We start from the raw sequence: 27752 nt of genomic DNA, 5'->3' as shown, positions 1-27752 counted from the left end.
CTCTTACATCTGTCCTCTAAATCATGACACTGGCCATTTGTTGGAAAGCATACAACCCTGAGCTGCTGTTCTTTTCTACAGAACAAGAAGCATAATCTATTTCTGGCCCATTAAATTCATCTAAGATGAACAGACAGGAATGAAAATTTTTCATTCCCTGATGTGCAAAAAACTACTTACTTCAAAACTGAAAACTCCTGAGCTTTTGTCAAATGTAGGGTAAATATGCTTTGTTACTTTAGATATTCATACACTTGTTAGATAGCTTTTCGATTTCCTTGCTGTTCCTTAATATCATGTTGGAGAAACACCTCCTTTAGTCAAGGTTCTGCTTAAAATTATTCTGTTCTTCAGGTTTTTTCTTGCAGAACAGAATATGGTTAAATGTGATTTTGGAAAAATGCTCTAATGCATGTGCCATTTAATGAATGATTTTGTAAACTTTCTTTCAAAAAAATTTGAATACCAAACTCTCAGATGTTAAAAAATGTCAGAATTGAGTGTATCATGTCTTGGTTTATAACCACATGATTCTATGCAACTTTTTTGACATGGGTCCTTCCCTCACTAGTTCTCAGATGACTCAAATCTTATGTAATAATGCACTCTTTTTGGGGGGGTGGGGGGGAAGGGGGAGAGAAGATGTATAGTAATTACATTTCTCAATATAAGCTACAGAAAGAACTTTTATTGTGCCGTACAGGAATTTTCACTTTCCATCATGTTCAGTTTCATGTGCCACCTGCTTCTCCTGCAAATATTAATAACAATATAAGTAATATGTAACAGCAATAGTAGTATTCATTTTTACAGACTGTATGGAAGTAAGAAGTTAATGCACATCTGAAGCAATAATTTTTTCATCAGAAGGAAGCTGAACCTTGTAAAATGTTTGGGCTCTGATCTTTAAAACAGCCTGTGATCAGTTGCAGTCAATAGTGGGTGCATATTTGGCCATAGAAAGGAAATTAAGTATTTTAATCAAATGTTATCAAAGCATTTAAAATATTTCTGTAGTAGCTTTTTACCTAGAATCCTTAAAGAACAAAGTGGCCTTTTTTTATCTTGTCTTCTGGTGTTAGATGCTATGACAGCTATAAAATATATAAAGTGCTCATAATTGTTTTCCCTTGCCAATTCCCTTAAGTTTCCTTGAGCTCTGCTGTATATGTTGTCAGTAATTCCAGCCACAGTTTTTGGTGACAGAAGGCTAATGCACAGCAGAAGTCATACTGAGGACAAAATTTCCTGGCAGACACATTGTTATATGTTTCTTTAAACTGTCACAAGTTTCTGTATTATGTGTTACTGTTGCCTTGTCTAGCTTGAGAAAACATTTTCTTCATGGTTTTTATTTTTTCTTGTAATGTTGTAGCTTCTTCATTAAGGTGCATCTGGATGCCAGTGATAGTGTTTAAGGTTGGCATCTGTGTAATTTCATTTTATCCTGTCATTTCAATAATTAAATGAGTAAACAGTCTCTGCTGGTCAGATAATTATTTATGACTGTTAAGCCTGAAAATTATCTTGTCTTTTGCAGGAGAATCCTGAATTCGATTTACATTTTGACAAAGTGTACAAATGGGTTGCAAGCAGCACAGTGGAAAAGAACACTTTCATTTCATGTATCTGGAAACTCAATCAGAGATATCTTAGAAAGAAAATTGATTTTATTAATGTTAGTTCACAGCTTTTGGAAGGTAAATTGTATGCTAAGTGTAAAGCTTAATAATTATCAAGGTGACTCAAGTATACTGAGTAAATAAATCCTAACCTTGATTTTTTGATTTTACTCCTTTTTGTATTTTTAAAAAGTCTTCATATAAACAAGATGTCTGGAAAACAGATCTTACATTGCAGAACTGGAACAAAATAATATGTTAATGAAATTCTAAATATCATTAAGTGTATCACATTTCTAGGATATTTTGTTTCTTGAACAAAATAAAACCTACCTGAAAGGTTTAGTAGGCCTAAATATGTAACAGATCTTTGTTCTGGTTCTCACTTGCCCTGAGCTAGAAAAATGCTTTAAAAAGTGACGTTTATATAGCATGCTAAAGTTTATATAAGGTTTATATCTGGTTTCTAGTTTACAAACTGTGAAATATCTGTTAAATTCTGCTGGAAGTGCAGCTTAAGTGACTGCTTGGATGCTAAGAGGGCTTTGTATTTTGTACACTCAGATATGGTTTTTACATTCACAGTATCTTTTAATAGTTAAATTTTTAGTGAGGACTAGTGAGTAAACATTTCATACACTGCTTCTATAAGAAGTGGCCAAACTGTTAGTAGACTGGTTCGTACAGAAGAACTTGAGTAATTAGAATCATAAAACAGGGAGGAAAGAGGCTCTGTTTTTCAGTGTTCACTGAAATTTGTTTTTCATTGACCAGTAACTTACCAAGTTCCTGCAAATTTAAAACATTCAGCTTATTGCTACTTAAAAATACGCATGCTGTACATCCTTTGCCTGGCTAACATTCTCTGCTTCCTTTCTTCTGCTTTTCCATACCTTTTAATTCTCCAGAACTGCCTAAAGTTGCAGAAGGTGCGTAACACCTTTTTCCTTTATTCTTCTTTGTGGGCCATTTTTCATAATTAACTTTTTTTAAAGTTGTGCTTTCAATAGCTTACTAAATTGCTAGAGATAAGTTAAGCTTCAGATGTCCTAAACACCTTCCACAAGGGCTACATTAATGTCCTGTAAACTTTGTTAGCCTCTGAATGGCTTTTTGTAATTAAACACTGCAATGAGAAATCATAGTTCATAAAAAAAAAAAACTTAGTTACGTAATTTTCATTTCCTTCAGTATTGTTTTTCCTGTGATGAAACTTACCTTCAGCAGCAAGACACTTTTTACTGATTTGATGATGTATTTCTTAACAAACCTTAGTATCTTTCCCTTTTTATGCTATGTGTACCAGAAGAGACACTCTCGTTTCTGTGAAATTTCTGCTAATAATTCTAGAATAGTACTGTATAATATTCAGATGTTCATTACCAGCAGGAGAGGTAAATGAACTGAGGCAGTGTGTCCCTTTGTATATGCAGTACAGGAAGGTGGCTATTTGTTTTTTGTGTATGTTACATAGTTTGGAGTGCATCACTGTTGTGAACCAGTTCTGGAAATCTTACTGAAATACATGGAAGACTGAGACTTGAGTTGAAAACAATGTTTGTCTAGGTAACAGGTGCTTGTTGTGAAAGTGATTTAATGGATCCATCTACTCAAATATAGTTGAACATACTTAAGTACTCTTAAAATGCTTGTGGCCTTCTGCTTTTGATAACATGTATTTTATTTCCATTCTCTACATAAGAATCAGTTCCAAGTGGAGAGAATCAAAGTGTAGCAGGAGGTGATGAAGAGGCTGTGGATGAGTACCAGGAATTAAATGCAAGAGAAGAACAGGATATTGAAATAATGATGGAAGGGTGCGAATATGCCATATCTAATGCTGAAGCCTTTGCAGAAAAGCTGTCTAGAGAGCTACAAGTGCTAGATGGGGTAAAGATTTCTTCTAATGTACAGTGTGTTAGCATGTAAAACCGACTGATTGATACCGACTTTGTAGTATTGTTTGAAAAGGTAGCTAATGTCCTGCTGCATATTTAAAAACATATTCATTTACGTGTTTATATTGCTACTCCTAAGCAGAATTACGTGCTGCCTTCTATCAGACTTTAAAGATCTTGGAATTCAGTATTCACTTTCTGGATCTTCTGAGGTGAGCCTTAGCTCTTCAAATAAGGCATAGAGAAGAAATAAAGGAAGGCAATCTGTGTGCACCTCTCCTTTCTTCTTTTTTTTCCTTCCCTTTTTTTGAAGGAGGGGGTGTGGTGAGACAATGATGATCATGTCCATAGATGTGAACTCTAAAATATTACTCTGCTTTAGAGGGTAATTAGGAAACTGTTTTAGTCTCATAACATTGCAGAATCAGCCATATTGTTTGTTGTTTTGCTCTTTAAACAACTGTCATGAGGGACTGCTATGTTCAGTAACACTTTAGATGAGGAGAAGGTCTTAAAAGTTTAAATTGTTCAGTCTCTTTCAATCAGGAGTTTGAAAAGTATGTGTTTGATATCCCCTTCTGTCTCCTTTACTGTCAGAATGCTTCTGAGATACAAAAATGTCCCTTAGAATCTTATGGCTTAATTTTCTGTGTAGGCAAATATCCAGTCAATCATGGCCTCTGAGAAACAGGTGAATATCTTGATGAAGTTGCTGGATGAAGCTCTAAAGGAAGTTGATCAGATTGAGATGAAGTTGAGCAGTTACGAAGAAATGCTTCAGAGTGTAAAAGAACAAATGGATCAGATTTCAGAAAGCAACCACCTAATCCATCTCAGCAACACAAACAATGTGAAACTACTGTCCGAGATAGAGTTCTTAGTGGTAAGCATGTTTGTTGTGCTTACCGTGACTGTGCACATCAGGTATAAAGTCCTTTATGTTGTCACCCTCCTTAGCAACCATGTATGAAGTCTGTTTAAAATCAGTTTGTTTTTCTGTTTTATTCTTGCACTGACTTATATAAGTTTTTATAATGATGGAATTATATTTATCATTCTTTGTTTAGCAGAATAGCATAAAGCTAAACTCAACCTGCTTTTGGCTTATAGACAGTACTATTTATTATTTTGTAGAATCATATGGACTTGGCTAAAGGTCATATAAAGGCCCTTCAGGAGGGAGATCTGACATCTTCTCGAGGCATTGAGGCCTGCACTAATGCAGCAGATGCCCTTCTGCAGTGTATGAATGTAGCTCTTCGTCCAGGTAATGGTTTTGTTAGGCTATAGTCTAACACATGGAATTTATTATGGTAGTGCCTTTATTGTAAGTTCCTTTCCAACTAGTCTTAAATGTTGTTTCTGTACACCGAGGGTGTTGTCACTTGTGGTCCCTTCTGTTCCCACATATGTTATGTAACTATATAGTTTGTACTCTGTGGGGTTCTTTTTGTTTGCTTTTCAGGACATGATATGCTTCATGCAGTCAAAGAGCAACAACAGCGATTTAGTGACTTGCGTGAACAATTTGCACGGAGGCTTGCCAGTCATTTGAACAGCGTATTTGTTCAACAGGTATTGACTTACTACTTTATCTGAAAATTTCGGTCACAGACCTTTTCTGAAAAGAAAAACACTCCAGCTGAAATTGGACATGTTCTTTGGCACAATCAATAAGTGAAGTGCCTGCTAGAGACACTTTAGGTGGAAAGATTACTAAGAAGTAATCTTTATTACAAGAAATAATCTTGTGTTTACCAAAAAAAACCCCTCCTCTGTAGTAGGTTTGATATCTGCATTAAGCACACTGCCGAGATATGTAAGGATTTATTTTAGCCGTAAGGCTTAATTAGTTGAGGAAAAAATGTTAAATTTTAAGGGTTTAGAGGGTCAATAATACCAGAGTTCTTGCTGTCTGCACTTCAACAGCCATAAAAAAAAAAAAAAATTCAAGTAAAACTGTTAAACCTTGGTTTTGAGCTTTAATTTGAATTACTCAGAAATCACTGTCCTGAGATTTGTTTCCTGAGGATGGATGTCTTTAAGCATCTTTTTGGTTTTTTTGTTTTTTCTTATCTCCAAATAGTTTACTCAGACCCTACTTCAACTCTATAACAGGTCCTACTATCTTTCAGTTCCAGTGAGTACATCAGGTTTGATACAAGCTTTTGTAACTAACTTTTTTTTTTTTTTTTAAAAGCTTGCCTTATCTAACCAGCATCTTTGACTTTACAAATAAGAAATTTATCCTTACTGTTTGTGGAGCATCACATATATGCCCCTTCTCGCTTCCAGTATTTGCATCAGCTTTCAAGCTTTGTTTATCTGAGTGTTAGATAATATTCGTCTGATCTCTGGAGTTTGCTAAGAGACGGTGAAGCACTGAGATGTTTGGAGAAAACATATATTCAGGAAACTATAAAACAACCGTGCAGATATTACAATGACCTATAATTGTAATAAGTATTTGTAAATAGAAAGGTAATTCAGTTTCTATACATATTAGTGCAGTCAAGTCTTAAGAGTTTTGTAGTTTTCAATGTATTCGTCTTTATGCAGAAAATGGAGCAGAATTATGCCAGATAATTTTATAGAAAATTGCATTTCAGAGTGCAAACGTGGCTATTTATGGCAGGGAAAATTGCTTTCTACATTTCCTTCATTTTGCAGAATTCCAGTTCTATAGTACTATATGCTAAAATTTTGGTCTTTAGCTTCTTTTGCTTTTCTATTTGGTCTTTAGCTTCTTTTCTTAAGAAAGTATGTTTTTCCTGCTGCTTCTCATTTTTGAAAAACTGGGCATAGCCCCTCTGTCCAGGCCTCAAAATGAGGAAGGAGAAACTTAAATGATGAGAAACTATTATTACTGTATAATACTAAATATATTAGCTGAAATATTTTAAGAAGGCTCTTCAGTGCTATTGAGAATGAGTAACTTTACCATTTTGCCGTTTTATGTAAAAACAAATTTTTTTTTTTGAATCCTGGCACTAATAGTGATCTCATTGTCTTTCACATAAACGCCTGCTGAAAAGTTTTGGCCCACTATTAGCCACCAGATATTAATCATCAGGTAAAAATATTACATCATTGCAAGTTTAAGCAGGAGCTGGTAGTCTGCAAGAAATGAGCTTCTGTAAATTTTTTGCAAAAAAAAAAAAACTGTTTACCTCATTTTGAGCTATAGGTTAAAGTGTTGCACATGCAACAGATTTGTGCATTATCTTACAAAAATGACATCATTCTGTTAGTCAGATGAATGGAATGTAACCATTTCTCAGTCCTATATTATTGTAAAGTCTAACAGGAATATTTTCTGTTATCTTTAACATCTGAAGAGTTGCATATTTATTTGTTTAGAATTTAAAAAAGAAAAAAATGAAAGCACTTCAGGAGAAATCTAAAGCAGGCAAAGGTTTCTAAATTAGAAAAGGTAGATGTGAAAGCAGCTGCCTAGACATCATATTAACGCAAGCAATGTGTTCTGGTTCAGAACTCATTAGATAAAACAACAAAGTTCCATTGTGTTTTTTTCCTTCAGCTTAAATATATTTAGCTTGAAAGTGTGAGCTTCTCCTTTGATTTGTTTGTTTCTTTTAAAGCAGACAAACTCAATGCTGTGATTCAAACTACTGTTCAAACTTACTGTCAAACTACTGTACTAAAATATTAGGGCATTTTATCTCCTCTGCATAAAAAGTGAGAACAAGTTTCTAAAATTTTTAACAGAAAAACAACTTTGTATTGCAGCTCACTGAAGTGTCACATCATCTGCAGTAAACTGCTACTAACAGTTAACATAGTTGTCTTTACTGTGTCCTAATAGAATTTGATTAACTTGCAAAAATGTATCTGTAATTTTAAAGTTGTTTTTTTCCCCACAGCCAGGTTCAACATTCAGTTAAAATGCAACACTAAGCTTTCTGCCTTTGGAACAGTGCAATGAAATAGTTGAATAACAGAATTGCCGCATCATTTGGTAACAGTTAATATAACTGTATGCTTTGAATAGAGAGAGGAAGCCTGTTTTTTTGGTGGGGAAGGTACAGTCAGACCAGATGCATTTCATATTGGAACAGACTTAAATTGTATGTAATTTAGACTAAGACAACCAGAATGATTATTGCTGTGGAGAAGTTGGCTTGGAAAGAGGCATAAACTAGGAAGGGACTCTTCATATGTAGTTTAATGAAGAATGTAAATACCAAGCAAAAAAATTACTTTAATAGAAGAACATGCATAAAAAGTCAGATGAAAGAAGCAAGAAATTTGGCTGTTTAGTAGAGCATTTCTGAGCAGTAACATTAGCTAGCATTTGGACTGAATTAACAAAGGAAGTTGTGGAAGCCATCAGGTAAATTATCTCAAACTATAATGAACTTAAACATGAAAGTGCATACTGTAGGAATAAGTGTTGCATGCTAGGGTTTAGAAGAGAGAACCACAAGTGGTTGCTATATCTAGTTTCAATGAAGTCTATCAAAGACATGTTGAAAATACTCTTATACTTCAAACAGATATATTAACTCACTTGTAACAAAGATAACCATCACTGTTAGCTTACTACATTGTAACTCTGTGCTTCTTTCTCTTGTGTACCTGGTGTCTACTTCTGATCAATTTTTATGAATAGATGCATGCCAAGAAGTACACAAAGTGTGGAGTATGATCTCAGTGATTACATGTGCTATATATTCAGCAGCTGTATGGCTACTGCTGGATTCTAATTCCAAATTATATGTTGCAATAATTACACTTTACAAAGTTAACTTTTTGTTGGGTTCAAACTAGAATATTTCAGTTTGTTTTAGAAGGGAAATTAACTTAACAGTAAGTGTGAACCTTCCTGGTTGTCTGTGAGAATAAATGAATGAAGTTCTCTAGGACTTCTTCATGTTTACTATGGGCTTATTGTGGTCCGTTTGTGTCTCATTTATGTATGTTGTTAGTAAGAGAACAGGACTTAAAATAAGCACGTATTGAGGTTGGTTATGAAAGTATTCCAGCTTTATGTAGAAGCTGGCTTTTTTTTGTATTGCTTTACCTAGTTAGTAAAGGTTAGTCTTTATAATGAATAGCAAGACTCATATACTATCATTTAAAAAAAATAAAAATATCTATAAATGCCTTGTCAATACCATTAGGGCTTTTTAACCAGAGTCTGTCTGACTAGTACCCAATACAGTAGAGAAGAGCGAGTCAAAGTCACTTGTTTTTGACTCTGTGATCCAAACTGGGAGCTGTTTCATCTTAAAGAAGTGCAAAGACAGCTTTAAAATTATTTTTACATTCTGCTTCCTTGTTGTATCCAAGTCTAAGTGTCCAGGAATGCCATCTCTGTCAGGGGATATTGGCACTTGTTTGACCTTTTTAAATTGCCTGCATATTTTACCACAGGAACTAGGGACTGACTACTTCAGGCAAGTGTTTGTGCTGTTGTGGCGCAAGCTAATACTTAAGGTCAAATTCTTTTGCAGTATTTATTACAAGCCAGATAATAAATGCTTAATGGAAAATATTAAAGCCATTTCAATATTAAACCCCTTTCCTGTGCTTTAACATTGAGTTAATAGTTTGTGTTCTGCTACCTCACTGAACTGTGGTATCATCTCGCTGGTCTCCTGGGTTGCCCTGGAAGCTTGCAGATTCAAGCAGCTGCAAGCTTAAAAAGCCAGATCTTAAGTTGTTATGGAATACGAAGCAATCTTTGCTTAGAGGATTACTTTTTTTTCAGAAGATCCCGTGGAGAAAAGGAAGGAGGAACATAAAGCTAGTAACTTGCTTTTAAAGGATTGGTTTATGCTGCGTGTCCTAATCTGCTTATCTCCAGTAAATGTTTACTGAGCATGTGTGAACTGGTGTTTTCAAAGGTCAGAAGAAGCAGCTTTAAAAAGAAGCAGCTATGGTTATATTTCTTAATTAAGACAAATAATGTAATATTCCTTTACGTTGTTCAGAAATAGTTGATTTCTTCTTACTAGAACTTCAGTCTTGCACTCTCAGGCAAAAAGTGCCCAATTAACTTTTCTTGAAGGCAAAGTTATAAGCAGCTGGGACCTTACAATAAACAAGCTTACTAAGGTGTATTAGCTGCTACAACTATAATATCTTAGTGTCTGTGTTATGGTAATGTCTAGAGACCCAAGTTGGAAAGATACATATTACAGTGGGGATCTGAAATTGAGGTAACTTTTGATTTTACACAAGATACTGCTTTTCTGTTTGTCTGAATGGGATGCTGTCAATGTTTAAGTTATTCAGGAAATCTCTAGTATATCTGTATAGTGCTTCCACATTTATTTTAATACTTTCTTTTGTTAAGGGTCACGATCAGAGTTCCACACTTGCCCAGCACTCTGTTGAATTGACATTACCCAATCATCATCCATTTCACAGAGATTTACTTCGTTATGCTAAACTGATGGAGTGGCTCAAGAACACAGACTATGGAAAATATGAAGGCCTAACAAAGGTATGTGCAATGCTCAGATGCATCAGATCTAAAAATGGATAATCTTCAAACTTATATTAGCTGTTGTGCGTCTTAGCTTTTGAAATTTGAGCTTATTTTCAGCAATTCTTCAAATAAAAATGAATTTGCAATTCAGTGAATCTTATAGTAGGCATGCAGAGTTTGTGCCTTCCAGACTTTTCCGGTTCTTTGTTCTCCTAGTGGGGGGTTTAATTAGGGAAGACATACTCAAGAGGATGTATAGGAATGATATTTTGGTTTCCTGGCATAGTAATGGTCTACTAGTAAAGACTAGGGAGAATGGTGCTGAACTCTCTCCATTCTACCTTGGATTAAGTTCTGCTCCACCACCAGTAACTCTACTGTGTGTACCACCATGTATGTATTTCCTTACAGAGGGGAAACAGCACTTCTTGATTAGTTTCTCCAGTAAATGGGTCTCACCTACTTAAATATCATGAATATATATTTGTGTTTATATATGTCCAAAGCAATTTATTTTGTACATTTTATTTCCATGCTGCTTTTTAAAAATGAGTAATATTTGTACCCAACTGTTAACTAAGTTGTAGTATGTATACCAAACTGTTAACTAACTTTTGATTTTTCATTTAAGAATTATATGGATTATTTATCACGACTATATGAAAGAGAAATAAAAGATTTCTTTGAAGTTGCCAAGATCAAGATGACAGGCACAACCAAAGAAGGAAAAAAATTTGGTAAGCTTCTAGGAGGCATATATCTTCCTTTATTTTATATGTAATGAACAACAAAAAAAAAATACTCACTACAACTTCTAGAGCCAAAAATTGTGATGCTGTCCTGTGCCTAAGCTGGAAATTGGCTATGTTTGGCAAGGTAGGAGGTGGATGGAAAATATGGTTAGCAAAACTTCTGACTTCCCCAAAGTCAAAGTAGCACAACAGAAATCTTGTGAAATTGGGCAAGATCAGAGGATAAAATATGATTTGTCAGATTTCTAATCTGCTCTCAAGTTTTAATGAAGAATTACCCTATTTTATTACTGGATTAAATTTGAAATATAACTCTTCTAGTTAAAGTAAGCTTGGAAAGCATGCATACGCATTCCTTCTACATTTTAAAGTATGCTTTCAAAATTTGTTTGCTTTAGATATCTGTATTTGCCGTAGTTGACTAGCTTGTAAATCCTAAATTCAGAAGTGAAGTGCAGGTTAAACTAGTAAGTTCTGTCACGCCTATTTTGGGTCTTGAGCTGATGCTTTGAAGGCTTGTGATAGAAAGCAGAAAAAAGTAATGAGAGAAAGAAAGCAGGAGAGTGGTCTACATTTTAAAGTATGCTTTCAAAATTTGTTTGCTTTAGATATCTGTATTTGCCGTAGTTGACTAGCTTGTAAATCCTAAATTCAGAAGTGAAGTGCAGGTTAAACTAGTAAGTTCTGTCACGCCTATTTTGGGTCTTGAGCTGATGCTTTGAAGGCTTGTGATAGAAAGCAGAAAAAAGTAATGAGAGAAAGAAAGCAGGAGAGTGGTGGGACTTTACCAGGTGGGGAGGAAAGTTGGAAAGAAAAGCCTTGGCAAGCTGTTGGCCTTGGAAAGCAAGTGATGCCATAGTGTATGTAAATGGTTAATTTTATAAGTCTTGAAAAGCTATTTTATTCCAAGAACAAAAAATTTTTATATAAATTGATTTCTAAAACACTTCATCATGCAACATATCTTGTGATTGGCATTTGTGAGGAGACAGTTATTCTTGACTTCTGTAAGTGTCTTGAAGTGCTGCCAATTTAGAGAAAGGTTATTTAACTCACCAGCCTTCACCTTGAGAAAGTTTCTGTTGTATATTTGGTTAAACTTAAAATATGTTTAAAATCTGCACAAAACAGAGTCCAGGAGTAGAGTAAAAAAGGATTTTTTTTAATCAGTTCTCTTGATTTAATTACTTCAGTAACAGGTTACGCTTTCACAAGCATACAAAAAAGTATGTTTTTTGTTTGAGTCTTGCCCGTGACTGCTTGACATGCAAAACTTGACCCAAGTGTTCAGTCCTCCAAAAATTGGTAGTCGTCAGTCTCTAAATAAAGCTGTATCCAGTGGGGGATTCTGCCAGGATTATTAATGTTATGGTTAGTGAACTTTAAATAATATTTATTAATGGCTGCATATTTGAGGCCACAAGCAAATTTGACAATGAATTAGGTCACCTTCTTACAGAAAACTTCGCTCCTCAGTACTTGTTGTGTTCTTAAGGGTACCATTTAAAAAGAAGGAAAACTAACTTTGTGTGTCTTTTTTTAAAAAAAGCTGTTTCTATTGAATATGGATTCATTTAGGGTGAAGTGATATATTTAATTTGTAACAGCTTATTGTGTGTAATTTGTAAGGCTTATACATTGGAGATAGTGATTAAAATATTTCTAGTTGCACGTTATTTCATTAATTCAAAATGTATCACTTCTTAATGGTATACTTACTTAAGGAATAGCGTTAGGTGTATAATTGTCCAGTTGTACTCTGACACTAAAAAAGACCTGATTTCAAGCTGCCTTGGTGTGTGTTCTTGCCTTTTTCCTTTTTTTCTTTTTTTTTCTTTTTTGTGTGCTTTGGGAATAGCACTGCTATTTGAATGCCTCAAATGCAGAGGGGATGCTGGGAGAATTATTCTGGCATTCTATGTTAGTGCAAGGTTCTCTGTCTGCATTTTTATGGCAAAAATATCCTGGGTCATGAGCATTCACACTTGTCTTACAGTCTTTGTTTTTCTTCTGATGAAGCCAAGACTTTGATACTTAAATACCATAAAATCAAGTGTGGGAAAGAGTGCTACTATTGTTACATGGTTATATGATGTGGCTTCTCAAATGCAATGTTCACTATGGCTCCTCTGATTGTCCAGGGCCTGAACTTTGCATGCATCTCTCTGCATTCTGTAATGTAGTCCCATGTGCTTGGGAATTGGGGACTGTGAAGAACTGGGACTGATGCATGACAGATGCATGTGCTAAATATACCAGCCTTAACTCTTTTAAAAAACAAAATTAAAAGCTAGGCTGGAATTAAATTTGAGTTTGACATTAAAATTGTCAGTGTTGTTGCCTACTTGAGAACATCTGGTATTTAAGACATGTTTGTGGCATTTAGAAGTACTTACTTATTCTATTACAGTAGGTCTTGCCTGCTTGCTCCATTTTGGGGGGCTTGAAGCATCCATTCTCATCAAGATCCTCTTAATACCATGTATTGCTTTTAGTGTATGTATGCAAATGCCTTTTACTGGTTAGGGAGTCTCTATTTACTACAAATATAGTAGGACATTTTATCATGCCCATTTACTCTGAATTTCAGATTGAAGTCCACTTGAGGAAACTGTTTTATTCTGCACAGACAATCAAAAATATAAAAACATAATTTTCTTTACTAAAAATTAGTTTTCATCCTCTCTGAATCTGCAATCATTAATTTTTGATGCAGCATGAATAACAAAGGTATGTTCTCTGTGCAAATATCCAAGTTGCTAACAACAGAAAAACACAACAGGCTGGCCAGTTTTATTACAGATGAGTTTTAAAATGATTTTGCAATATTGGTGGGCTCATTTAACTAAAGGAGGTGGAAGATATCTCTGACTCAGTACAAAATTACATAAATACATTTTCGTTTCTTTGTTTAGTGTCCATAGAACAGTTGATCTTGGAAACTGAGTCTTTTGCAATGTTAACTCTAACAAATAAGTTAATGGGCTTCTCTGTTTGGGAGAACTTAAAAATAAATGTTACTAAAAGATGTTCCTTTTCTCTGAACAAACCATATAGGAACAAGTAAAGTTTAATACTCAGACATAATCTGTTTTCCATGTAGTTTAGACACTGAATTTCTAGAGTAGTACCTCTCCAACTAAATGTGTTTGCAATGTAGTTACTTGCTGCTTATAGTTCTCTGCATGTTTCTTTCCAGTTAGAGCTTAACTTGCATCTTGTGCATGGTTTGTGCAAACTGCATTTTAACTTGTCTTTGTCTTTGATGCTTGCAACCTAATCCATCCCAGCTACACTGCCTCGAAAAGAAAGTGCTGTCAAACAGGAAACTGAGAGTGAGTATAACTAGTTGCATTAGTTGGTATTGTCAATGCATGTGTATCAATGTGAAGATGTAGTGCTGCATCGTGGAACACTTACCTAACATTAAAGCGGTCTGTACAGAATGAAATAAACGTTAGCAGAATCATTGTTTTTGCAAGGCAAGAATGAAGTGCAACTGAAATTGTTCAACATAAAAGTTGGATAAGACAAGGTTTGCAGGTGAAGGTACCATCTGCTTTTCCCATGCTGCTAATTGATCCAAAAAAAAGTTTGTACCTGAAAGCTTGTCTTAGCTTTCCAACTTTTCTGGTAGGTTTAGGTAACATCTTTTATTAGACCTATAAACCTTGTCTTATCTGTGTCCCTAGACCATGATAGCTATGACACGATACCAACACAGCAATTAAATGAGTTCCTTTGCAGTTGGAATTTGAGAAGTTTACTTGTGGGTCAAATACTGATGATACATTGTTTTTGTTACTAGTTTTCTCTACCCTGTTCCAACACTTCCGAAATTCCAGAAAACAGATGTTCCTCACCACTAAGGGAAGGCCCTGGAATATCAGGGAGAAACATCTTGATGTGCATTATGATCAAAGGGAGGAGGGAGCATCAGCATACAGTAGAGTATACTTGGTGTTATAGATCAGGAAAAATAGCTAGGGTAAACTATGTAGGCGAAAGGATGCTAAAAGTGGAAAGATCAAGTTCAAGAGAAGATGGAAAGTACCTGTGTGTACATAAGGCTTTTTAATTTCTTCCCTTTGTAGATTAATTCACATGCTTTTTGGCAGTCTTTGCCCAAGCTGCATTCACAAAGATCAAAACTGGTCTTTGCTTCCAGGTTTTCAAGGAGACTATCTATCCCAGTGTTTCTTATATCTGACAGTTATGTTCCTTTTATACTTTTTCCATAACTTACAATGCAGGCTTTTAGAGTTACATTATACTTAGCTTTGAAACTTGCTGAAGTATTTCAGTTACCTTGTTATGAAAAAATGTGTTTATAGCAAAAGTATTTGCAGCTTAGATGAAGGCTTAGTTAATTGTTTGATTTTAATGTAGGACTATTAGCAATTCATCTCAGGTATTCTGTAATGGATCTGTTCTTCTCAAGTATTTTATTCTACCTTTGCTTCCCTCTCTCACAGTCTATTTATTTCGTAGGTCTCCATGGAAGTTCTGGAAAACTGACTGGGTCTACTTCTAGCCTAAATAAACTCTCTGTTCAGAGTTCAGGAAACCGTAGATCTCAGTCATCCTCACTGTTGGATATGGGAAACATGTCTGCCTCTGATCTTGATGTGGCTGATAGAACAAAATTTGATAAGGTAAAGCAGAAATGTTATGTAGAATTTCTTCTTAGTTTTGTATTATAACTTCATGTGTAGTTTAAAAATGTGTACTATATAGGAACATTTATCAAAGTTCATTTTAAATGCAAAGCATGACAGTATTGGATATGCAGTGCATATGGAATTTAAAATAAAGGCAGTTTCTAAAAAAAAATACATAGATCAGACTATTATTCTCTGTGATTATAAAAGATTGTATCTATTTCCTTTGTAAGCTTGGCTTGATATGTAAAGAATATCAGACACTTAAAATGGTGCAGAAAGTTTAAGCCCAATATGTATTTCTAATCAAATAGAAGTTGAACTGATTGATTCTTGAACCAACTCAAGTGTTTGTCAGTTCCATCACATTTTGTTAGTATGTAAGCAAAAGTGAAAGGTAAGAAAACATAACCATTTTCATCCAGAAATTGAGCATGGCCCTAAAATTTTATTTATACTGGTTTCACATCAAAGTCTTCATCGAGGTGGTCTGCTTTAACTAGTGACACCAAATTATTACTGGAGTGTCCTCGGTATCCATTTAAAAAAGTAACCTTTGAAAGCATCAGTACTTCTCATTTCTTGTGGAATTAACATCAAAGTGTGGGAAAAGGGCTATTCTCAGAGTAGGAGATAAAAATAATTTACTTGTTCTCTATTGAACTATTTGATGGAAAGGAGTATTTTTCTTCTGCCTTCCCCAAATTCTTGCTAGCTTTCTGCAAGGAAGTATTATATGCCTATAATAATCTGCAGTAATTGCTGCAGTAATAATGTGTCCAGAATTAAAATTATACCTTTTTAAAAGTTTTATAGAAAATGTTGTGTTCTGCTATTCTTCTCACCTTATTTTGACTTTTATCCCACCCATTTGGGCAATGTGAGTGTGACTGAAGCATAGAGTTGTCAGCTATTGAGCTGACCTAGTAATTTGTTCAATTTTTTTTTCCTGGGGAATTTTCAGTAGTGTGGATTTACTACTTTGCCAGAATGTTTTATTTATGTAAATTACTGTATGTTTTAATCCTTAAATACTTGCAGAGAAAATATACTGTAGTGTGTAAAGATGATAGAGGTAGATTAGAATTAATTGTCTAATACTGTACTTGATTTGCAATATGAGTAATTCATATTAGTAAATTATAATGAATTATTGCCAAAATACTGTTCAATTTTAAATTAAATCTAAAAATCATGATGAATATTTTTATTTCAGTATCAAACTTGTTGATTTCTAAAGATGTAATTTAGACTCTTTTTCTGTAGAGCAGTTATCTTTTATATGCACACCTCGTCCATTTTTCTTCCCTGCAACTTTTTACTTCCTCTCAGCAACTAAGGAGAAAATAGGGTGGTTGAACCCATGACTTACTATTGAACTGCTAATGTATTTGCAACAGCATAAAAGTCCTTCCTCAGGCTGAGATTGAAAAACTTTTACTCATTGTGGAAAAATCTTTATTGTTCTTTTCATCTTTCCTCATTTTATATGGATGAGAAGGAACTATGTTTAAGATGCAGGCAACATTTATAAAGGTGAAAATGAGTTGTTTCCATTTCTCTCAAGTAGAACTTGGCCTTCTAAAGTTTACTGAAGACTGGAAGTATAAAATCATATGCAACAACGTTTTTTTTAAAAAAAGAATATTTTAAACTGTTCCAACTATTCAATATATTGATGTAATATTTGGCTTTCTTTTAGATTTTTGAACAAGTATTAAGTGAGCTAGAGCCTCTGTGTCTGGCAGAACAGGACTTCATTAGTAAATTTTTCAAACTGCAGCAACATCAGAGCATCCCTGGAACAACAACGGTATGGCTCTTTCAGTTCTGTCACTAAGTTGAAAACATTGAATAGGCCTTGCAAGAGGGATGGATAACTTTCAAATTTATTTGGCAGTTAGGTGAAACAGGTGGTCACTAATTCATGTTCTCCGTTAGCTTGCAGAATCTTTATTTCTGGCCAGCCAACTCAAAATCTATTAAAGGAGGACTGACATGTTTTTTGCTGTGGCCTTGTTTCCTCATAAAGCCAGGCTAAGCATACTATGTCATGATGTTATGTAGGAAGGCAATGGGAGGTAATTGTTTACCGTACTGCGTTGTGAGGAACATGACCAGAATTCTTCTGCCAGAACCTTGCAAACCATTGTATTCCCTTCTTTGCGGGGAAAAAAATGCTGATAATTATGTTATTGTTTTTTCTCAAATGTACTTGTCAGTTAAATACAGAATTTGAGCCAACCTTTCAGCTTCCTGTATATTCCTTGTTCTTACAGAATGAAGCAGAGGAAATGGATGGAGGAATTTTATCTCGTTCATATACTTCTGGTGGTCCTCAAACTATATCATCTGAGTATGTGTTGATGTTTAGTTCTTAAGCCTAAGCATGAATTTCTCTGATATATATCTTTTCCCCTATAATGATACATTGTTTCCTTCAGTGAAAATAAATAATGAACTCTAAATTTGTAACTAGGCACTGAATGTGTGAATAAATCTTGAATTTTTAATATATAGAAGGAATGCTTCTGAGTATAGTAGAAAAAAAGCTTAATACTTTGCAAAGTGAAAGGGAACAAGACTTTGTTACCATGCAAAATATGTATAGCAAAATTCAGAATTTGCATGTGGCAGTCTCCACACAGAAAACAATTTTTAGAGTACTTTATATCTGTGACTTTCAGTTTTTCATTCTGAAAACCCTGATACCTGTTAAATGCAAATGCAATAAATTTATCCTAAAAATATGTATCAAAGAAGGCTGTAAAATAGCCTACTAAACTGTCAGAGTAATACTTTTATTTTATATATCTTTTAATAGGAAGGACATGATCCGACAAATGATGACAAAAATATTTCGCTGTATTGAACCTGAGCTGAATAATCTTATTGCACTGGGGGACAAGATTGATAGCTTTAATTCCCTTTATATGCTAGTTAAGATGAGCCATCATGTATGGACAGCACAAAACGTGGACCCAGCTTCCTTTCTCAGCACAACACTTGGAAATGTTTTGGTGACTGTCAAAAGAAACTTTGATAAATGCATTGTAAGTTCTTTTAGTTATTCTGATTAATCTGACTAAAACAGGAAGCCCATTCCTATCCAGTTTGATTTTTTTTTTTTTTTTTTTTTTGCATTTCCTTATAGTTGGATTTTGCTTTTAAATTGAAGTGCAAATGAGTGACTTTATTGCCATATATTGGCCCTACTTTCAAAAGAAATTTAAGTAACTGGTGGTTGTGTTTCTCTTTCCTCTCCATTTTGGTTTTCTTGAATGCTTAACTATTTATAAGAAATAAGACTACTCATTCTCAGGATTTCACTGCTGTGAGCTAGCTGACCTATTTATTTACTTTAAAATTGTAATTTTATTGAAATTACTGAGGTAAGTCAAGTAAAATACAGCTCTCTGGCTTTTTGACTTACTAAACAAACAAAACGCCCAAAAATATGCCAAATAGACATCTCTTCGACATATTTATTTCTCTCTCATTGAACAAGAAGCTGGTAGAGGTAAAATGGCAAATCTTCTGGTAGTAGGAGAGGCAGCTCCCACTGTTGGAAACTTGCTTTTCCTAATACAATATGCCCATTGCATGAAATATGGCAAATGTAATGAAAACATGTTTGCTGGTATAACTGTTAATTTTTTTGTTATTATATTGGCTTAGACTCAAATTATGTTTATAATACTGATCAATATACTTAAAGCTCTAAACTGGTCATGAATGAAGCTGACTTATTTCTGAGTATTATCCAAGAAAAAGATTTCAGTAGAAGATTAAAGAAATTTCTTTTAACAAAAGGAATCTGTTCTCTTGGTTGAATCAGAAAAGTTCCATGTTAGATTATCAGAATGCAAGTCCAAGTGTCATTTCCTGCTGGTGAACATGTTTATTTAAATATCCAGTAAAGGAAGAAAGTTTTGCTTGCTTCCTTTATATACTTTCTCAATGTCCTTCCCACCGTCTAACCCCCCCCCCCCCCCAATAACAAACTTTTGGGGGTTAAAAATGGAGGAAGACTCAAGTAGAGATACATCTTTAAAAGATGAAATGATTTCCCTGTTTCAATAAAAGTCAGTTTTTTCAGTATGTCTGATTTTTTTTTTTTCTTGTCATGACATGGTCTGAAGTCATACATTGGAGACTAACTTCTTTGTTTTTGTTTTAAATTTAAGAGTAACCAAATGAAACAGATGGATGAAGTAAAAATTTCAAAGAAGAGTAAAGTTGGGATCCTTCCGTTTGTTGCTGAGTTTGAAGAGTTTGCAGGCCTTGCTGAATCAATTTTCAAAAACGCAGAGCGCCGAGGAGATCTAGATAAAGCCTATATAAAACTTATTAGAGCTGTTTTCGTCAGCGGTAGGTCTTTTGAGGTGGTTATGCTTAAAAGTGATTCTTTTCTCTGACCTGTTTATGTATCTTTTTCTCCAATTAACAGATACTGTTATTTTTTGGAGGCTCTGTACTCTATCACAAACTCTGTGACCAACGTTGTACTGAAATCTTTGGAATCTTATCAGTAGGGAAGCACATGTAAACTTCTTTGATATATTTTTTTAAAGCAAAGTATTAGATGTTCCCTTTTTGCAAACCTGAAAAGTAATTTTCAGTTATGACAAGAATCAGTACTCAATACGTATGGTCAGACTTGCAGTGTTTTTTCTTCATTTTTATTACTAACTTCAGCTACTAAGCCTTTTTCTTTAAAAATAATAAAATAATAACACTGCTATTCTATAAAAGAATGCAGAGAAAGCACTGAAGATTTCAGCTGACTACTGAGAATTAACAATAATGGTATGACAGATATAATGCCAAGTAAGTAGAGCAGGGATTCCTAGCTGATAAGATCCATTTCACTGAGGAAGGAATATGTGAGGAGTGTGGAGCAGACTTCCTACCAGCTTCCTTTCCCTTGTTAGTCAGACACGTCTGCCTTGTTCTGGCTCCATTACCTTCCCTGAAGTTGACCAGGACTCTGGAGGAAGAGAGGAGATGGCAGCAGCACTACAAGTCTGACCTTAAATGGTTTCCTGTCTTTTCTTCCCCAACATGACCTAATTGAGGAGCTGAATGGGGATGGGGTCCCTGGCATGTAGACCTAATGCTGTTCATCTTCATAGCCCTCGAAGGGAGCCCATCCAGACCTACTCGTCCTCCTATCTGAGGAGATACCACTTCATAGTACAGAAGACTAGAGTCCATATATAGTCAGCAGTAGCATTCTAGCTGATAGGACAGTGGATTTTTAAAATGTTTTAATGTTACTTTATTGCACCTGAAATTTCTGTCCTTAGGAAGGTACAGTTCAAGTGATAAAACTAAACAAACACAAGAGACAGGCAAAACTGTACAATGGTAGAATAACTAGTGCAGGAAGAATTCAGAAAGCATGTTTTAAAAGGGATTTGAGATGGAAGATGTGAGTCAGACATAAAAGGAAAAAAACAAAGCCTGTTTTGGACTAGTACAGAGCTAACTTGGAGTACAAGGTATTGTGATGAGGGAGAAGAAATAAATAAAAATAAAGAATGAAGATGAAAAAGTCAAACTGATGTATACAATTGGTGCAAGCAGGAAATTCCATTTAATGCAGTAGGATATTTAATTTACAAGTAATGTTGAAACAGGAAGATGTAGCACTTCAGGTTGAATGAAGAAAAGATGAGACTAAAATTGGCAGAAGCAGATTCTTCCGAATGACATTTCAGTGATCTGACTGAAATGGTCAGCTCTCTTCATTGATACTGTGGTGTCCAGGAAGGTATGCCATAAATGATCATTTTCATGGAAGGCATCCTATTTGTTAGTCTTGGCAAAATGGTTTATGGATGAGTGGTCATAGAGGCTTACCTGCATTCATCATGGCTGAAGCCATCCTCTTCCAGTTTGCATTTAGGTACAGTAAGGGAGCAATAAGGTGGAATTTCTTGTCTGTCCTGAACTTGTTTGAAAGTAATAGACCCATATGCATGTCTATCCATGTTCACTATCAAGTTTGGGTAATGAAAATAATTTTGACTACAAAATTAATAAGGTGAGCAAAAATTGCTTACTTTTTTTAAATTTGTCTGTCCTTCCGGTATTTTAAGCCTTCTGGTTTTTGTTTTTTCTTCCAGTTGAGAAAGTGGCAAATGAAAGCCAAAAAACACCAAGGGATGTGGTCATGATGGAGAACTTCCATCATATTTTTGCAACACTTTCTCGCTTGAAAATTTCTTGTCTTGAGTCTGAGAAAAAAGAAGCCAAGCAGAAATACACTGATCATCTTCAGTCTTATGTAATCTACTCGCTTGGACAGCCTCTTGAGAAATTAAATGCAAGTATATTCTGGTCTAGCTTGATACACTTGAATGATGCAGAGCAGGCAAACTCTCAAGTGTTCACCTTATAAGGTCTGATCTCTTTATCATTGCATATATCATAGTCCCTTATTATTTTAGACTTAAGCATGACTGCCAGTACTCTAACTTTCCCATCACTACTTCTTCCCTCCAAACCAGTTAAGACACCAAGGCCTGTTGGTTAATCAGTGCTGTCCATTGCCATGAAAAACTTGGTTATTTTCTTCCATTGCTACTATATTCTTGACTAACCAGGAGCTTTATGATGACTTTCTCCACCTCAACTGCAGAGAAAATGACTGTGGTTTTTTTGAACATTCAACAAACATTATTATTATTATAACTCTTGTAAGAAAGTCTTACGTGTCCTTTGTTTACCTAATGGTTAAACCAAATGCTGACTGAGCTTCAGCCTCAAAATATTTCAGTTCTGCCCATTGAAAGCTTCCCAGTGTTAATTGCTTTTTTTCTATAAGAATTTCAGCCTGGTGCTTCTTTCAGCCGCTCATTTTCTGAGACAGACAGACTGAGGGAAGAAAAAAGTCTAAGACTTATTCTCTTTTTGTGAATTAAATATCTTATTACTGCTTCCAAGCTCAGTTGATGTTGTGGTTTCACACAGATGTTCATTGGCATACTTCCCTCTGTTTTTAAACATAAATTGAGCTACCTGCTGGGGGAAGGTGAGAAAAGAAGGCAATTATGAATAAATATTGCTACTGTATAATTATGGTGTAAGTAGAAAATTTCCTATTCAGATGAATAGTCCAAGTTTCTACCTTAAAGATCCAGCGCTTTCCTAGGCTATGATCTTATTGATTGAGGAGTTTGAGAATGATTCAGTATTGGTTATAAGGTTGTAAAGAAAAGCTTGATTACTTTTAGAAATGGTTAATTTTAGTTTTACATTGGTACTTATGGAGCGACCTATCAGTGAGCTGGGCTCTGATGTTTATGGCTGAGCAATGCTACCTTACCTGATTAAAAAGAAAAATGGAGGGATCATACAGGAACCATATTGTTGAGCAGAAGCAAGATAGGCCATCAGGCAAGCATATGCGTAGTTATATTTAATGACTATCAGAAATCTAAACTAATTAATGCCATTATTATTGTTAGCATTTTTTTGAAGGTGTTGAAGCTCGTGTGGCTCAAGGTATACGTGAAGAAGAAGTAAGTTATCAGCTGGCTTTCAATAAACAAGAGCTTCGTAAAGTTATAAAGGAATATCCTGGTAAGGAAGTGAAGAAGGGATTGGATAATCTCTACAAGAAGGTAGACAAACATCTCTGTGAAGAAGAAAACTTACTTCAGGTAAACTAAATCATGGTTTAGAAAGAATAATCTGAACCTCTTGTAACATTTGCACAAACTTTATTACTGCTTTTGCATATGTATTTTGTAGGACATGTCTAGCTTCAGAGTAATTCTGAAAAACACTGACTGTTTTGAGCTGGACTTCCTATAATCCCATGCTGATTCTATTTGTTTTAACAGGTTGATTTTAACTATGATGCTAAAGAGAGGGGTCACAAAGAAACTTCCTTTATGATTCCCTAATTGTCCATTAATGGGTGACTTCTATTTCTGGGACATGCTGAAAGATGAGAGAACTAGATTTAAATGAACTACTAATCTGATTCAGAAATTTAGCTGCTACTCTCTAGCAGCATATACTTTCAATTAAATCTCTTCTGATTGGTGTATTATGTAATATTTTTACAATATTCTGTAAATTGGTTCATGACAAGTACTTGTTGAAGGCTTTTTAAAGTCTTACTGTGAATTAGTAACACTGTTCTGGTTTTGTTTTTCTTTAAAGACAAAAGCACTACAACTTCTTTTAGGGAAATTCCCCTCATGTCCTTTCCTGTCTTCTACTTCGAAGTGTAAATTTAGTAGGAGTGATGTAAACATTTAAGACCTTAAAAGAAACCCAGTGGTTTCTCAAAAACCTAATTTTTGCTAATGATACAACTCAGTTTACTGTACCTTGATGTTGGCAAGTTTTACCTTTCAAGGGTCACCTTCCCTGTACTAAGAATCAATTAAGGAGCCAGTGTCTTGCAGCTAACAATTCTGTGCATTGTGCCAGTTGGCATTTTCTAAAGTTTGCTTTCTTTGGCAGGTTGTATGGCATTCTATGCAAGATGAGTTTATACGTCAGTACAAGCACTTTGAAGGGCTGATAGCTCGCTGCTATCCTGGATCAGGAATTACTATGGAATTCACTATACAGGATATCTTAGACTACTGCTCCAGCATTGCACAGTCTCACTAACTTCTGCGAAGGGAAAGAGAAGCTAGCAAAGTTTGTGCCTGTGTGTAAGGGAATCAAACACTATAAATGCAATTTGTTTTAAAAGGCGGAAATCTGTGTATATGTATAATTGTTCTATGTCAAGCCACACTCTTATTTTAAATGTCTTTCAGTGTAAAATGAAACCTTCAGTAACTGGTTGCTCTTCTACTGGGTTGAAGTACTGTTTGAAAGCAGTTATTCTGGGAAACACTCTGGGTCTAGTTTTTTCCCTCCCGTAATGTTCAGATACTTTTATTTATAATCCCTTTTCTTGCTAAAAGCAACTAGCACTAACTTCCTAGTACAGTAAAAGGATACTACTCTCTTCACTAATACTTTGCTGCTTGAAAATTATGTAAGCATTAAAGACTACCAAATTTTTTTCCTTCCTCATTGTAAAAATGTATGGATGTGGAAGTTGTGCAGTGGGAATACTGAATTCATGTTCAAAGACATAATGTGACCATGGTTGTATTTCTTAATTAAACTGCGTTCATCATATTCTTTTCTGTGGAGTGTTAATTTTTGTGGGTTTTTTGGTTTTGTCTCTGGGGAATAAAGTAGAATTACTATGACAGAGAAAAACTATTGTTATGAAATTAAGTTTGGACTAGATATCAGTATAACCATACCATCACATAACCCCTTCGTCTTTCTTGGGCTTCAGCTGCCTGTGATGCAAAACCTAGTGTTGATATGGCACAGGTGTGTAAGTGGGCTCAGACATCTGAGGAAATTGCTAAGTTGTGAGATGCAACTGATTGAGCAAAGACCCTTTGAGGGACTTGTGGTGAGCTAAACTTGCATCTCTTTAAATCCTAGCTATCTTTTATTACTATTTTGTGTCACAGGTAGAGAGACTTGAAGGACAGAATGCCCAAAGCCATGGGGGGGGGGGGGGGGAATTAACCCTTAGGAGAAAGAGCTTGTAAAAGGGGACCACCTGTCAATTCTGCACCAAGTTAGTTGTAGGCACCTCAATGTGGACTTCAATACCTAGCGTTTTGCTGTTTTTTGGAAAGATTGTCATAGTTTAGCAACTAATCAATTCAGTACCTCATTATAGGCAGTAAAGGCGGCCAAGACTAGTATGACTAGTATTACAGCCACTGAGGACTGCAGCGACATCTCCCTTTCCCCTCTGTTAGAAAAGGGCTCAGGTGGGGTGGAGGGCTGCTGCGGTGAGCACTCCTGCTTACTCTTGGTGCCAGCAGGTCACAACAGGAGCCATTTTTGAAATTAAAGCTTGCACAGCGTCAGAGGTACTAATTAGCCACCTTAAGTTAAAGGGAGTGTACTACTTCTTAATGCTTTGTGAACTGACCCAATTGAACAAATGAGCCCGTCAATGCTGCAGCTGAAGCCTAGCACAGCTTTCCTTTCCGTCCGGCCTACCGACGCCCACGACCGCGTCACACGCTCCCTCCGCCCGCCGGGGAGGCCCTGCCACCGCCCCCTAGGCGCGAGGGCTGCCGGGAGCGTGGTCGGCGCGGGCAGGGACGGGGCGGGGCGGGGCGGCGGCTGGCGCGGCCGGGCGCGGGGCAGGCGCGTGCCCCGTTGCTGAGGTGACTGGGCGGAAGCGGCCGCCGCGCCGCGCGCCATTTTCAAACCGCCGGTCCGGCGGGGGGCTGCGGAGCGGGGGAGCTAGCCCAGGTGAGCGCTGCGGGGGAGCGGCGGGCGGGCACGGCTCCTCGCGGCCCTGCTCGGGGCGGGGCGGGGCGTCGAGTGGGGGAAGGAGGGGGCTGCCGCTGGTCCGCGTCTCCTCGTCTCCCCGTCTTCTGTAGCCCTAGCGGCGGCCGCTGTTGCCGCCCGGAGGGTAGCGCCCTGCCGTGCCGGGCCACTTCCGCGCGGCCTTTCCCTGGCGGCGGGGGGAGCCGTTCAGCACGGGCTCCGGGTCTCCGCGTCTCCGCAGCGGTCCCTCGTCCCCTCAGAGCTCCCTCTGCTGCCTTCCCTTCCCGCCCGGAGCGGCGTCTCTGCCGAGGCCCCGCTGAAACGTCGCAGCTGCTGCATAGTGGTTTGCTCTGGGAGAATGTGCTTTTAGCGGTGTGTCTGGTGAGACTGACAGGGAGGGTGGGGAAAGAAAAAATAAACCTATTTCAGAGGGGGAAAGCCTTCTGTAGGTGTGGGTTGTGGTTGCTGGATGGTCTTCCATACAGTTTGGGGAGATTGTGCTGTAATGTAAACTTACAGTTCTTTGTGACTCTTCAAAGAAATCTCTTTTCCTAGAACAAAAGTTGTCCTTCTGTTAGCAAATTGGTGATGCCTCAGAGCAAGCATAGCACCTGAATATCTAAACAGTATTACAGTTGGAACAGCCTTAACCTGTATTCACCCTGAGGTTTGCTGCATTGTTTTCAGACTGGCAGGCGCAAAAGTTTGTCGGTTTCTTTTTTCATCTGTATTGGTTGGTCTAATGCAAGGAATATCATTTCCTGCTGACACTGCTTCTTTCACACAATTTTATGTAACCTGACTATGTACTTTTATACCCAGTTCTTTAAGACTGTAATTCTATTATTGCTCATCTTCTATGTCGATGTTCCATTTCTGTCTTTTGTGACCTAGAAGTTCATAGGTGCGAAATATGTATATTGTCATAAAAAGCTAGTCCTTCAAAAGACTGCTCAAAAACATCCAGGCCTCTCACAAAATGAGCATATGGCAATTGCCCTCTTTAGCAGTCTTCGTGAACAAAGGAGAAACAAAAAAAATGAGGCTATTTGCTCTAAATCTTTCTCCTATGAATAACTGAAAGAGCTACAGATTTTTAGACATCTTGATAAATCCTTGTCTGGAAATGCCTGCTTTAAGGTGCCATTTAGCCCCTTTTCATTTGTTTACCCATCTTTAAACAGATGTTTCTCATCTAAAGTGGAAATTGTATTTTCTTCCTAGGAGTGCTAATGTACCTGAAATATATAGATATTGGATGATGTGAGTTACTTACATAGTTAATGTAGCCTTTCTCATGTGGGAAATACCATATTGAAACAAAGTTGTTTGAGTGCATCCCAGCAAAACTGTGGACAAATCTAATAGGTTCAAAATGCCTTGTTGACATGACTCAGAACAATCATGACAGAAAGACTCATTTCTAAATTTCTTTAAAGGCAACGATGTTGTGGGTTGACTTGACTGGGTAAGAATAATTCAGTTGACAGAGAACACTTGAATTTACAGAAAGCTTTTGAGAAGGTTCTTTACCAAAGCCTTTAGGAAAATGTATCTCTCTTTGATTTGGAGAAAAAAAAATTGTGCTGTTTAACACTGATAAGTTTTCTGAAGAATGACTTAGTAAGGGACAAAAGTTTCCTCATTATTTGGAATTGTTAAGAGCTGTCCTAAAAGTTGCAGAAGAATATTATGGGACTAAGTGATAAAATAGGAGTTAAGGGTCAGTGTTGATAAATGCAAATCATGAGCTCTAGGATGGCTGTTGTCACTCAGAAAAAGAGATGTTGGAATCATTAGCAATAGAGAATGCTACAGCAAGTATCTTTATAGGATATAAAGGATCGCCATCCTTGGTGCAGCCACATTTAAAAAACAAGGTGCTCAGAAGTGCTCTCAGTCTCAGAAAAGGCACAGAGAGGGGTGACGAGGATAATCAGCTATATACAATGTTTTTGCATAAGCTACCAGAAAATTCTGGAAAATAAATTACTGGGGAGGGATATGCTAAATATACCATCATGAATGACTGA

At 36.3% G+C, this 27752-nt stretch overlaps 2 protein-coding genes across 15 annotated transcripts in view; both read left to right on the top strand.

Moving 5' to 3' along the window:
* Nucleotides 1-24549, top strand: part of EXOC1 (exocyst complex component 1) — a 30410-nt gene extending 5861 nt beyond the window's left edge. For 4 of the 7 annotated variants that reach the window (XM_064511131.1, XM_064511133.1, XM_064511134.1 and 1 more), the window contains exons 4-20: nucleotides 1541-1700; nucleotides 3325-3512; nucleotides 4176-4403; nucleotides 4655-4787; nucleotides 4986-5095; nucleotides 5607-5660; nucleotides 9843-9992; nucleotides 10609-10714; nucleotides 14020-14064; nucleotides 15221-15384; nucleotides 17093-17203; nucleotides 17670-17746; nucleotides 18215-18443; nucleotides 19578-19761; nucleotides 21522-21721; nucleotides 22866-23060; nucleotides 23875-24549. In XM_064511131.1, coding sequence (XP_064367201.1) covers nucleotides 1541-1700; nucleotides 3325-3512; nucleotides 4176-4403; nucleotides 4655-4787; nucleotides 4986-5095; nucleotides 5607-5660; nucleotides 9843-9992; nucleotides 10609-10714; nucleotides 14020-14064; nucleotides 15221-15384; nucleotides 17093-17203; nucleotides 17670-17746; nucleotides 18215-18443; nucleotides 19578-19761; nucleotides 21522-21721; nucleotides 22866-23060; nucleotides 23875-24027 — 2487 coding nt within the window. In that variant the 3' untranslated portion in view covers nucleotides 24028-24549. The remainder of the gene's footprint in view (nucleotides 1-1540; nucleotides 1701-3324; nucleotides 3513-4175; nucleotides 4404-4654; nucleotides 4788-4985; nucleotides 5096-5606; nucleotides 5661-9842; nucleotides 9993-10608; nucleotides 10715-14019; nucleotides 14065-15220; nucleotides 15385-17092; nucleotides 17204-17669; nucleotides 17747-18214; nucleotides 18444-19577; nucleotides 19762-21521; nucleotides 21722-22865; nucleotides 23061-23874) is intronic. The other 3 variants (XM_064511135.1, XM_026093623.2, XM_026093627.2) reach the window with 3 other exon arrangements.
* Nucleotides 24550-25510: 961 nt separating this feature from the next.
* CEP135 (centrosomal protein 135) overlaps nucleotides 25511-27752 on the top strand; it is a 40314-nt gene continuing 38072 nt past the window's right edge. For 6 of the 8 annotated variants that reach the window (XR_010389065.1, XM_026093769.2, XM_026093766.2 and 3 more), the window contains exon 1: nucleotides 25511-25701. The gene's annotated coding sequence lies outside the window, so the exon portion shown is untranslated. Of the gene's footprint in view, nucleotides 25702-25814; nucleotides 26101-27752 lie in introns of those variants that run through there. The other 2 variants (XM_026093767.2, XM_064511129.1) reach the window with 2 other exon arrangements.

This window comes from Dromaius novaehollandiae, chromosome 4, assembly GCF_036370855.1.
Source record: "Dromaius novaehollandiae isolate bDroNov1 chromosome 4, bDroNov1.hap1, whole genome shotgun sequence".
Taxonomy (NCBI): domain Eukaryota; kingdom Metazoa; phylum Chordata; class Aves; order Casuariiformes; family Dromaiidae; genus Dromaius; species Dromaius novaehollandiae.
This window is presented reverse-complemented; position numbering and strand designations above follow the sequence as displayed.